This window comes from Prionailurus bengalensis, chromosome E4, assembly GCF_016509475.1.
Source record: "Prionailurus bengalensis isolate Pbe53 chromosome E4, Fcat_Pben_1.1_paternal_pri, whole genome shotgun sequence".
In the NCBI taxonomy this organism is placed as follows: domain Eukaryota; kingdom Metazoa; phylum Chordata; class Mammalia; order Carnivora; family Felidae; genus Prionailurus; species Prionailurus bengalensis.
Window position 1 is genome coordinate 35890248 of NC_057360.1, and position 13203 is coordinate 35903450.

Sequence of the window (13203 nt, forward strand, 5' to 3'; positions counted from 1 at the left end):
AATAAGCCATACAGAGAAAGACAGATACCATATGGTCTCACTCTTATGTGGATCCTGAGAAACTTAACAGGAACCCATGGGGGAGGGGAAGGAAAAAAAAAAAAAAAGAGGTTAGAATGGGAGAGAGCCAAAGCATAAGAGACTGTTAAAAACTGAGAACAAACTGAGGGTTGATGGGGGGTGGGAAGGAGGAGAGGGTGGGTGATGGGTATTGAGGAGGGCACCTTTTGGGATGAGCACTGGGTGTTGTATGGAAACCAATTTGTCAATAAATTTCAGAAAAAAAATATATTTAGAATTCTATTTCACTTCTGCTTTAAATTATATTATTTGATTTCCACCTGTAACCTATGAAGGAAGGAATTAAGGAAGAAAAAAACAGAAGGAAGGTAGAAAGGAAGTGAGGAAGATAAAAACAATTGAAAAGTCCATTAATCAGAGATTAATTAAATAAATTATGTTACCTCCAGCTCTTGAAATACTATTTAGATCTTATAACAAATGAGATCAATCCATGTGTTTCCCTTCTGCGGGCCTTATAAGGTGCATTTAAAGACTAAAGTATATAAAACACAACGTGGTGTGCATCTAAAGAGTAAAACAGTTCATGAGAAAATAAAAATCAAGTATATAAAAACAAATTAAAATTCTTGTTGGTTGAAACCTTGCATATTGTCTAATGATGAGTCATCAGTTTACGTTTGAGAAGTATATTAGGCAAACCATTTTTCAGTTTCGGTTAGCCTTTTTACATTTCTCATGCTCTCCATTTTTCCTCCAAAGGAATCATGCTGAGTTTCCCTGAATTCATTTATTTAAGTTTATTTATTTTGAGAGAAAGAAGCAGAGAGCATGAGAGGGGCAGAGAGAGAGGGAGAGAGAGAGAATCCCAAAGAGGTTCTACACTGTCCGTGCAGAGCCTGATGTGGGCTCACAAACCGTGAGTTCACGACCTGAGCCAAAATCAAGAGTTAGACGCTTCACCAACTGAGCCGCCCAGGAGCCCCTCCCTGAATTCAGTTTTAATGTGTGATGTTCTCTAGGGTTTCGATCTTTCATTATGAAGCAACAGAGATATCTATGAACTTCTCCCTTTGAAAAATCAGTTTCTCTCTGCACAACCAGGCAGTGCCCTTTTAAACTGTGGGCTACCCTAGGGCAATCACCTTGTCAGGGACTCTTTGATCGTTGACTCATCTGTCCTATATTGCAGGGGTGGCAAATCATGTAAACACTGTTTGCTTTCATATTCATTATGCTAAAGATAATCTTGCAACATGAAGCTCTCTAAAAAGCAAACTGGTCATTATGGTAACATTATTCTCAGCACATCACACATCACATAGCATTGAAGTGATCATTCATTGAAACGGTTACAGCTTGCCAGATCACCTTGTTGGATTGTGCTTGCTTATCCCATCACCCTCTGACTTGTTCCGAGTTTCTCTGGTCTCCTCCATCCTTCAACTTCTCTGCCCACATATCCCTTCCACATGCCCAGCAGTGACTTCCCTTCCTTCACAGAGGAGACAGAAATTATGTGACATGAATGACCTCCCAGCCAAGAGCCACCCTCCACTTGTGTCTTGGGTCCCATCTCTTCTCACTTTTGCAAGAATCCTCTGCAATTTGTTATGCAATATTTTCTCAGTATTTTCCAACCTGTCCTTCTTTACTGACCCATTCCCATTTAATGAAAACATGCTCTGGTTTCTTCCATTCCATTAAAAAAAAAACAAACCCTTCTTTATTCCTCCCTCCCCCTCCAGGCCAACCTACCTCTCTCCCCTTCACTGTCATCCTTACTGCCCAGCTCACTACAGTCACATCTCTGTTTTTTGTACCTTAGATTTATCCCTCAGCCTGTTCCTATCTCCATTTCACACTTAATGGTACTGTTTCTTTCAAGGTAACCAATAATATCGGAACACTGTTTTCGGTCCTCAACTCTTCTGGTTTTCATTGGAACAGTCCAGCCATTCCTTATCAGTTTCCTTCATTATACCTTTTCCTACAGGAAGTCACTAAGCTTTAGGTATCCTCAAAGCCTTAAACTAGGCCGACTTCTAACCTAACCCTGAAAAACTCATCTATTAACTTAGTTTTAACAGACATCTGCTAACTGACAACTGGAAATTATGCCCAGAGCTCTGTTCTGATAATCAGGCTTATATAATTCTCACAGATTGGGTTCCCAGGCTAGGAGATGGAAATTAACAGCCAAGGGCATTTTTAGGGAATACTCTTAGGATCCATACCCATGGAAGGGAAAGGAAGGAAGCAGTGATATCTGCCAACTCTAGGGGTAGATCTGAAGCTGGAATGTCCCTTTCAAAGTGTCCTGAGTTGGAACGAAGGATCTTTTCTTAAGAATGCCTGTTGACCAGGGGCGCCTGGGTGGCGCAGTCGGTTAAGCGTCTGACTTCAGCCAGGTCACGATCTCGTGGTCCGTGAGTTCGAGCCCCGCGTCGGGCTCTGGGCTGATGGCTCGGAGCCTGGAGCCTGTTTCCGATTCTGTGTCTCCCTCTCTCTCTGCCCCTCCCCCGTTCATGCTCTGTCTCTCTCTGTCCCAAAAATAAATAAAAAACGTTGAAAAAAATTAAAAAAAAAAAAGAATGCCTGTTGACCATTGGTCAATGGCAGGTCACCCTTGGAAGGAGTTATGACCTTGGGAGGAAGGATTTTCTTCAGCTGAAGCAACTGACTTAGGAAACTGGTAATTGAGAACTTCCAGCAGCTGAGAGAATAAGTCTTTTGTTTCTGAATCTGGGTCATTCACTACAGCATTGACTGTAAGAATCAACTGTGTCCTTCATATTTCTTCTTGGCTACCCAACAAATACCTCAGAAATTACATTTTTGACACTAAACTTTTCATGCTAATCCCCATTCCCTTGCACTGCTTTTTGCTCTGATTCCTCTGATCACACTTAGATGGCTAGCATCCACTTAAGCCAGAAACCAAGGTGTCCTCCTGAACCTTTTCTCTGCTTCACCCCCGCATCTAATCAGTCACCATCATAGTGACTTCACATCGTAAGCATCTCTTGCTCCAGTCTAGCTTGTACCATCCATGCTGCTGCCTCTGTTGATTTGCAACCCTCCTGGGTACCTCCCACATATAATCTGAAATTGGCCCCCGTACTCAGAGGGTGGGCAGAGTTTGAAAAAAGAGGCAGCCCGCTCCAGATTGGTAGGTGGCAGTTTTAGTAAGCAAAGTGAACTTACATATGAAGTTTGCCTTGGGCAGCAGGAAGAGGACTAGATCTCTGCACCTGCTCATCAGATCTTAAAGTTTATATAGAGGCCTTAACTAGGTTCAGCCATGTGTGCCATGCAGGTGTTCTTAATACCACAAGACTCTCTCAAGTCTATGCCGTTGGAGTAGCCTCTGGGAGCAGGAAAGGCAAATGGAACCATATTCCAAGGACAGAGGAAGGGATTAGGAGCTGGGACACAGCTCACGGGTCAACTGGTTGCCTCATCTTTTTGATGACCTTCCCCAACAACCTCCAGTGAATTACTATCATAATTTGCGTGGATGATGGCATTCTTTCCCTAAAAATGGCTGTCCTTATGCCTACATTTTCCCTCCTTCAGACCATTCTCTCCTTATGGCAGTCAGTGGTGTCTTTTTAGCAATTACTAGAAACGTCTCATTTCAATCAGTGACTTCCAAAATCTTTGATTTGGCCTACAAAGGCCTTCATCATGGGACTCCAGTTTCTCCAGGTTTACCTTGTTCCCCTCTCTCCTTCACTCCTTCCACTCAATCCATACTGGATATTTACTATCTTCTTGGAAACATCGTATTCTCTGCACATGTTTTCTGCATGATCATCCCTTACCCAAAATATTTCTTTTCTCCCTTCAAGTCTCAGCTGATGTATCACTTCCTCAAAGAAGCCTTTCTTGAGCATCTGGGACTAGGCTGCATCTCCTTGTGTTCACGGACATGTCTTTCTTGGCACATGTCATCATGTAAGGATTTGGTTAATACCTTCCTTTGCCATCAAAGCACAATGCTCCATATCAGTAGAAACAACATATCATATTCACTGTTTTATCTCCAGGGCTCAGCATGATGCCTAGCATATGGTATGTGCTTGATATTTGACTTTGTGCCATTTCCTCTACTTGGGATGTCTTCTCTAGCCTTGCAGACCTTGGGCTTTTCCCAGGAAGCTTTATACACCCATCAAAAAGTTAATTATCACCTCCTCCATGCCACCACTTTATTTTATACATGCTTCCAGTGTTGTACTTTTCACATGTTCATTTATTTAGCATTTGGAGTTGACAAATTGGCAGCTTATGAGCCACATTGCTCACAAAATATTTTTAGATCCCCCTCCACATATCAAAATCAGAGGAGATCTCACCATTAAAAAATCAGAAGATATGGCAATACTGAATACATATTCCCAAGAGAGTTACCCACCTTGAACAAATCTTCTATTTTCTAGGATATAACACGTGCTCAATATTGTTGATTAATGGATTGATTGATGCATTAATTGAAAATGATTAACACTTTGCTGTTGATATTTAATTTCAATCAAATTTCAATTTTATGGGATCCACTGTGGAAAACAACTACAGAATATTAAAATCATGATTATGGACTCAAGGACAGTTCTGAAATATACATGTTCAACACCGAACAAAGTCTTATTTAATTCACAGAGTTGGGTCCAGTGTGGCTTCACTACAAGAAGGTGTATCCCTTAGCACACCAGTAGAAAATTGTAACTTGAGGGTTTAAAGAATGTCATCATATTGAGAAGGTCTTGAGTTCGATGAACCGAATATCTTCTAGATAAGAAAATGTGCTGTTCTCGTAACAACAACCAGTCCTGACAGGGTAGTGTGATTACATGTGCTTCTGAATGAACTGTAATAACCATTGGAAGTATAACTGTCCTTCAAACAGAAAGGTGACAATGTGGCTATTTGAAAACTTCAAAAGATGTTGGTAATACTACACTCTCAGGCTTTGTTGCTTGCAGGACTGATTTTTGATTTCATAATCTGCATGCTTCCAACAATTACGTAACCTAAAAATATTAATTGAAAGTATAAAATATAAAAATGGAAAGGTTCTTGTTGGGATGAGCACTGGATATTGTATGTAAGTGATGAATCACAGGAATCTACCCCCAAAACCAAGAGCACACCATATACACTATATGTTAGCCAACTTAACAATAAATTATATTAAAAAAATGGAGAGGGTTATTCTTTTTTAAGCCATGTTCTTTGGGCAACATTTTAAGATGTGGATAGTTCACCACCTCACAATTTGATTATTAATCTTGTAGCTAATATTATAGTTAATTGTTAAAATTCTTTACATTTAGGAAATCTGAAGGGTAGTCTCTTCTGTATTTAAGAAAGTAAATCCTCTAATGTGATGTATAGTTTCTTATCTCTAGTGTGTTTGGTTCCTTAATATTGACATAAAGATTGAATTAAAAGTAACAGAAAACCCTAATATTAATGAATATGATAAAGACAAATGTGAATTTTTTCACATATATTGAAGGCAACACTATAGCACAATGAATGGATATTAGGTATCAAAAACATTTTTGCATGTAGATCAATCTTTTTAATAGATGGAAAATATTCAATAAAGTTTAAGTTACATGTCAAATCATTCAAACTAGAAAGGAAACAACATGTTCTGGCTTATTTATAAATAAAAAAAATGTTCAACATAGACAATTTAGATTCAAATCCTCAAGCAAGTAAAAACTTAGAGATTTGTATTTTCTTCTAAAAAATCATGTTTTACGAAAGATTTTATGATGTGTTGATATACTATTCTTCTCTCTGCCGTGCATTTTTATGTCCTTAAGCGTTCTTGATAAGACAGCATCCTTTATGAGAAAGACAGAAAAGGAGAGAGATTTTTGAAATAAGCACCATTTCTGGTCAAGTATTTATTACATTCTTAGCCCTTCAACATTTCATATAATTAGTCACTGTTTTAACTAACTATTGTTGAAAGCAAGTTGCCCAACTTGGTAAATCATACAAGCAATTAATTCCTTTTTAAAAACTCAATGTCATTTGATACAATAATACCATATTTTGAACATTTTTTCTAAGTTATTTACCTCTTTTTCTCTTGGAAATGAGAAATCCAAAACATTTAAATACATATAAAATTTTCCTCCGCTGATTTTACCATAGTTAAAAATTATTTTTAAAGTTTTCCACCCATGTGTGTCTTATGAATGTTTTTTTAATAGACTGTTCAAAGTATCTAAAAAGTTGTCCTAATGTTGTTCATATAGTTCATTGTTTACAATGACTAGGACAGTAACACATACACTTTGCCATAAGTTATTTTTATAATATTCTTAATTGAACATAAAGTATAATTTCCATTTTATACTGCATCATCTAAAAGGTCAAAATCCTGATCCTATAAAATTGTTTGCATTTACATCATTTCATTGTATTATTGTAACATATTTTTCTAAAAGCAGAATTATTTTTCATTCATCAAGAAGTATAAAATATGGTTATTGTTTTTCTCTGACTTATTTCATTTAGCATAATACTCTCCAGGTCTACTTATGTTGTCACAAATGGCAAGATCTTATCCTTTTTTATGGCTGAGTAATACTCTATTATATATATAATATTCCACATCTTCTTTGTCCATTCATTTATCAGTGGACACTTGGACTGCTTTCCTATATTGACTATTGTAAATAATGCTTCAATAAACAAAGGGTTGCCTATATCTTTTTGAATTAGTGTTTTTGTTTTCTTTGGGTAAATACCCAGAAGTGGAATTATTGGATAATATTGTATTTTGATTTTTAAATTTTTTCAGGAACTTCCACATTGTTTTCTATAGTTGCTGCATCAATTTACGTTTCCACCAACAGGGCCCTAGGGTTCCTTTTTCTCCACATCCTTGGCAACACTTGTTATTTCTTGTCTTTTTTGTTTTTAGTCACTCTGACAAGTGGAAGATGATATCTCATAGTTTTGATTTGCATTTTCCCTGATGATGAGTGATGTTGAGTGTCTTTTGTCTTTTCATGTGTCTGTTGGCCATCCGTATGTCTTCTTTGGAAAAATGTCCTCTGTCCATTTTTTAATTGGAATATTTGGGTGATTTTGTGTGTGTGTGTGTTGAGTTGTATAAATTCTTCATATATTTTGGATATTAACCCATTGTCTGATATATCATTTGCAAATATTTTCTCCCTTTCAGTTGCCTTTTTGTTTTGTTGATGGTTTCCTTTGCTATACAGAAGGTTTTCATTTTGATGTAGTCCCGATAGTTTATTTTTGCTTTTATTTTTCTTGCCTCAGGAAACATACCTAGAAAAATGTTGTTAAGGCCAAAGGCAAGATTACTACCTATTCTTTCTTTTAGGAGCTTTATGGTTTCAGGTCTCACATGTAGGTCTTTCACTCATTTTGAGTTGTGTATGTGTGTGTGTGTATCATGTAAGAAAGTGGCCTAGTTTCATTATTTTGCAGGTAGCTGTTCAGTTTTCCTAGCACCATTTATTGAAAGACTTCTTTTCCCCACTGTATATCCTTGCCCCCGTTGTCATAGATTAATTGACAATGTAAGTATGGCTCTCTATCTTGTTCCATTTATGTATGTCTATTTTTGTGCCAGTACAATACTAATTTGATTACTATAGCTTTGTAGTTTATTTTGAAATCTAGAATTGTGATACCTCTATTTTTGTTCTTCTTTATCAAGATTGCTTTGGATATTCAGGGTCTTTAAATAAGTCAGACAGAGAAAGACAAATAGCATTTCATGGTAACAGATTGTAGCTATACTTGTGGTGAGCATAGCATAACAATAGAGTTGCTGAATCATTATGTTGTATCCCCGAAACACAGAATTTTACAACTATATGTGTGTCAACTATACTCAAATAAAAACCAGAAAAGAATGAGAAAAAAAACAAACAAAAAGGTATAAAATACATATTTTTAAGTTGTCCTATGAGGAAACACTTTAGTGTCTCCAAGCTCTTACACAGAAATGTGTTCCTGAAAATAACATAATTTTAATCATTGTTATTAATATGCTCTTCTATCAGTAGAAAGATTTGTACAGTTTTGTTTCTCATATTTTTTAAAGTTTATTTATTTTGAGAGAGAGAGTGGGCATGTGAGTGGGGAAGGGCAGAGAAAGAGAGAGAGAGAAAGAGAGAGAGAATCCCAAGCAGGCTTCATACTGTCAGTGCAGAAATCAAGAACTGGATGCTTAACCAACTGAATCACCCAGGCGCCCCTTATTTCCCACATCTTTATTACTCATACTTGGATCTATACTGAGAGGTGGGAGAAAATGTGATTTTCCATCTCAACATATAGGTTAATTTTTCCACATTTAAATATTGCCCATATAAATTGATTTGCCAAGTTGCCAAGTGTCACAAATATGAAATACAAACAACACTTTGACTTCAGACAACTCCGAAAGTTTGTTGAATTAATTAATATTTCTAGGAGTTTGCCTGGCTTAAAAAAATAAAATTCTTTTTTCCTTTATAATGACCATAAAGTAGGAGTGTCATAGAACCAAATATTTCTGAAATTTATAACAAAAAAAAATCTCTTGGATAACAACATGAAGAAAATAATTAATTGTAGGCACAAGTTTCTTCTTACCTTTCTTTTGGAACACATCTTGGATATTTTAAGTGCCCTCTGTCACATTGCACTCTGAGTTCAGATCCTATAATAGAGGACTCATCTATATATGTATCTCTCCTACAAAGAAATTCAATATACTCGCCATGGAAAATATATGGTCTGTTGTCAAAACTCCATTTCAGGAGTAAATTATTATTTTCCATTTCAACAAAAGATAACGTACAAGGCTCTGAAAAATAAAAAGAAGAAAATAATCTTGACACATCTTGGCACTAACAGGAAGCATTGTGCTTCCTACTCATGATGACCTTAAAATTCCCAGGCATTTGAGTGGCAACTAAGTTAGTTAGACTTAATATTTGAGTTGGAAAATATGTTCAAAGCTCACAGAAAACAGTCTGCCATTTAGCTCTGTGGTCCTGGATTTGGCAAAGAAAAAAGTGTATATCCTGCCAGTCACTTAGCTTTATGTCATTAAGATTTTCAAAGATAGCAAATAAATAAAGGTGTTTTTTAATAAAGAGCATTGAGAGTTACTAACAATTATTCAAGTAAGCTTCCTTTTCTTATTTTTTTTCCTCAGAAAGCTCAAATAAAATCCCCATGAGACAAAGTATTTGTTTGATTATTGGATAGATAAGATATTATTGAAATGTATAAAGAAGCTGGATTCTCAACAATGACTCAAACTCTATCACCTGATGGCATCCAGAGTGGTTGACAGTTTTCTCTCTTTTAAATTTCCAGTTATTAAGGAATATCAATATTGGCTTAAGGTGCTTTAAATTCTAAGCATTGGAAATATTATTGTGTCCTTCCACTAATGCATTAAAACAAAACAAAACAAAAACTTAAAAAAGTTATTAGGAGACCTGATAAATTTCTTTGATTTTTTTCCTTAATAAAAATATCGATATTTTAAAAATGTCAAGTTATTTTAGAAAATGAAGTTATTTGTGTCCTTATTTGCCTCTTGAATGACCTAGCACTAAACAGTAGATTCTGAGATAGGTTAAAGGTCCAGAATTGTTAATAGAGCATATGAATCATATAATACATTAACAAACTTCTTTATTCAAGATTTTCAATATTTGTTGAATCCCTATGTATCTGCTGTTATGCTAGAAGTTCTATAGACAGAATAAAAATGAATAAAGATAATCAGAAAGACTCTAAGAGAGTCTTTGTAGTCACTGAAAAATAGCTTTTAAAATGAGGTCAAATGGCACTATAATTTAAAATGTTGTTCTACAAAATATGAAATTTTAATTAAAACAAGTTAAAAATTAATTCATGGACCTTCTGTTCTCAGCTATGACAGAATAACCTATATCAAACCAGCACTTATACTAAAACATGGAAAAACTGAAAACAGACATAAAGCAAGAATTTCAAGGAATTAGAGAATTCCCAAGCCAGTCAGTACTCATGGTGCTAAGATTCTGGTAAAAGCTCATTCAGAAGAATCCAACATTCTAGGGGTATTTTCCTCTTGGAGATTTAGTGATTCTCAGCATGAGCTGAGAGACTGTGTCGAGAATGATCAACAACAAACATAGAGCTAGCAGATCTTTTGGGAATCTAGTGTTGTTGAGGATAGAAAAAATGGAAGTTTAGGTCAGCCATAACAACCAGGACTTAAAGGGTCAAGACCTAGAGTAATGGGAGGTGCAGAGAATGAACGTGATACTTGGCATGGGTTTTTCCCTTGAAGCATTTGCCTATTCTTGACTTGTGTGAAGTGAGAGCATAAAGGGCCAAGCAGAAAGTGTATGGAAAGCTATATTAAACTGTTGGTAGTCTTCCAGTAATATGATAGCCAGTCAAGAAGGAGGAACCTTAGTATGAACACCAAAATTCTTAGCGAAGAAACTTGCAGGGTTACATTCTATGAGTAGAGGCAAACAAAGGATTGAAAATAAGCCTGGAAAAAACTTCACTTCTAATTAGATTGAGACCAATTTCCCCTACACTATTATCCAGAAGATGAGATGAGTATTCTCTGGAACAAGATGGCACTGTTGCTTCAAGCTTCTAGAAACTTCCATGAATAATATTTGATATTCAATCAACTGTTAATAAAAATAGCAAGAAGTTAGGCTAGAAATAGAAATAGGCCTACAGATGATCCAGATAATGGAATTTTCAGACAAGAACTTGAAATAAGTGGGATTAACATGGTGAAGAAATGGAAGTTACGGTAAAGACTTTCATCAGAGAACTCAAATCTACCCGCACACAAAAGCATAAAGTGGACATTTTAGAAATGCAAAGATATTGAGAGCTTAGTAGATGAATTTAAAGCAGACTGGACACATCTAAAGAAAGGGTTAATGAATTGGAAGATATATCAGTAGAAAATAGCCAAATGGAAACAAACAAACAAAAAAGATAAAAGATACCTCCAAAACCTATGAAAAAATATCAAGCCACAGATTCAAGAAGTGCTACCAACTTGAAGAATGAAATGCTCAAAGAAACCCACATCAGGCCCAGCATAAATAACCCACTGAAGATAAAGGGGAAAAGAATCTCAGGAAAAAGAAACTTAGTTTCAAAGAAGTACAATTATGAATAACATTAACAAACAAAAACTACAAAAGGCAAAAAAGAATAAAAAGACATCTTTTACAGCACTAAAAGAAAAATGAGGACCAAACTATCTTTGGCAAAAATAACTCTTCAAAAGTGAAGGAAAATAAAGAAATTTGCAGACAAACAAAAACTGAGAAAATAATTTAAAAAAATAATATTTTTCAGGTGTATGGAAAATGATCCCAATCAGAAACAGAGAGAAGCAGGAGAAGATGAGAAACAAATCACTGAAAAAACATAAACAAATCTTAAAGAGTATTTTTTAACAACATAATATTCACAGTATCATTGAGACTTAAACTGTAAGGAGAATGAAATGGGTGACATGGTGGTACAAAAAGTGGGAAGGGTAAATCAAGTCAAGGTGTTCTGGGTCCTGGAGAAGTGGTAAAAGTACTAATTTGTATGCAATTGTAATAAGTCCAGGTTGAATTATGTAATATCTATGACAACACTTAAAGGAAGCCAAGAGGAAATTATAACCAACAAGCTAGTAGAGAGTAAAATGATATGAAAAGAATTGATTTACCCCAAAGAAAGCAAAAAAAAAAAAACAACAAACAAACAAACAAAGAAAAAAGAAAAAAAAAGAGAGAGTAAAGAATACAGAACACATAGGATATATATCTAGTACAGTAAGATGGTAGCTATAAACCCCAATATATCAGTACTTATATTAATATATAAATAGACTAAATACTATAAAGAGAAAGATTGTCAGACTGAAAAAGTATGCTTTTAAAATTAACTATATATTGCTTATAAGACATACATATTGAAAGTAAGAAACCAAAAAATTGACAGTTGAAGGATGATAAAAATGTATGCCTTGTAAATACTTGTCAAAAGTGCGCTGGGACAGCTTAAGTAGACTTCAGGCAAAACAAGAAAAAACAAAGCATGGCATAGACTCTCTTAAAGTTTGGCGGGGCCAATACACCAAGATTTAATATGCTTCAATTTGTGTGTACCTAGAAGAACAGCGTGAAAACACAAAAGCAAAAATTGACAGAACTAAAATAAGAAATGTTTTTAAATGCACAGCGGGAGAGACTTTAACATACTTCCTTTGACAACTGATAGAAAAACAAACAAACACAAATCAGCACAGATATGAATGAACTTAACATGGAAAACAAAATTCAACTGACATGTGCAGCAACAGTGAATCCAACACTGACGATTATTTATTCATTTATTTCAAAAGAACATGTACCTACCACAAATACAGTAATAAAGTAAGTATCAAATGAAACTCAGAGGATTGATATAATTCAAAGTACGTCTCACTGGTGTTCTATGTAAGTGATGCATGACTAAATTGTACTCCTGAAACTAATATTACACTATATGTTAACTAACTAAAATTTAAATAAATACCTGAAATATAAAAAAAACAAAAAAACCTTTAAAAACAAAAAAAAAACACAAGTCTTATTAAAAAAAAATGTCTCAAGGGATTTACATTAGAAATCAGTAACAAAAGAAAATCCTCCAATGTTCAAAACCTAAAAACCTCAGAGTGCGTACAAGATATCAAAATGGATATGGATCAAAATGAATCAAAATAAAAAAAAATATATATATATTTTTTTTCTTTTTTGAGAGAGAGAGAGGGAGACGGAGAGCGCTAGCTGGGGAGGGGCAGAGAGATAGAGAGGGAGAGAGAGAATCCCAAGTAGGTTCTTTATTGTCAGCGTGGATGTTGAGCAGGGCTCAATCTCATGACTGTGAGGTCATGACCACAAGATCATGACCTGAGCCATCCAGGAACCCCATGATATCATATATTTTTAAACTGAATGACTGAATGATAATAAAATTCCAAAATGTAAAAACGTGTGGGATAAAGTTAAAGTTGTGCTCAGTAGGAAATTTATATCCTTAAATTCATATATTAGAAAGAAAACAAAGGCTGAAAATCAGTAATTTAAGTATCTATCTAAAAAGCTAAAAGAA

The 13203-nt window shown here is 35.2% G+C and overlaps 1 protein-coding gene across 2 annotated transcripts in view; it reads right to left on the reverse strand.

Moving 5' to 3' along the window:
* Positions 1 to 5521: 5521 nt before the first annotated feature.
* The window catches only part of F13B (coagulation factor XIII B chain), a 31127-nt gene continuing 23445 nt past the window's right edge, over positions 5522 to 13203 (reverse strand). For both annotated transcript variants that reach the window (XM_043567923.1, XM_043567922.1), the window contains 2 exons: positions 8665 to 8878; positions 5522 to 5882 (listed from right to left, as the gene is read on the reverse strand). In XM_043567923.1, the coding sequence (XP_043423858.1) occupies positions 5849 to 5882; positions 8665 to 8878 (248 nt within the window). In that variant the 3' untranslated portion in view covers positions 5522 to 5848. The remainder of the gene's footprint in view (positions 5883 to 8664; positions 8879 to 13203) is intronic.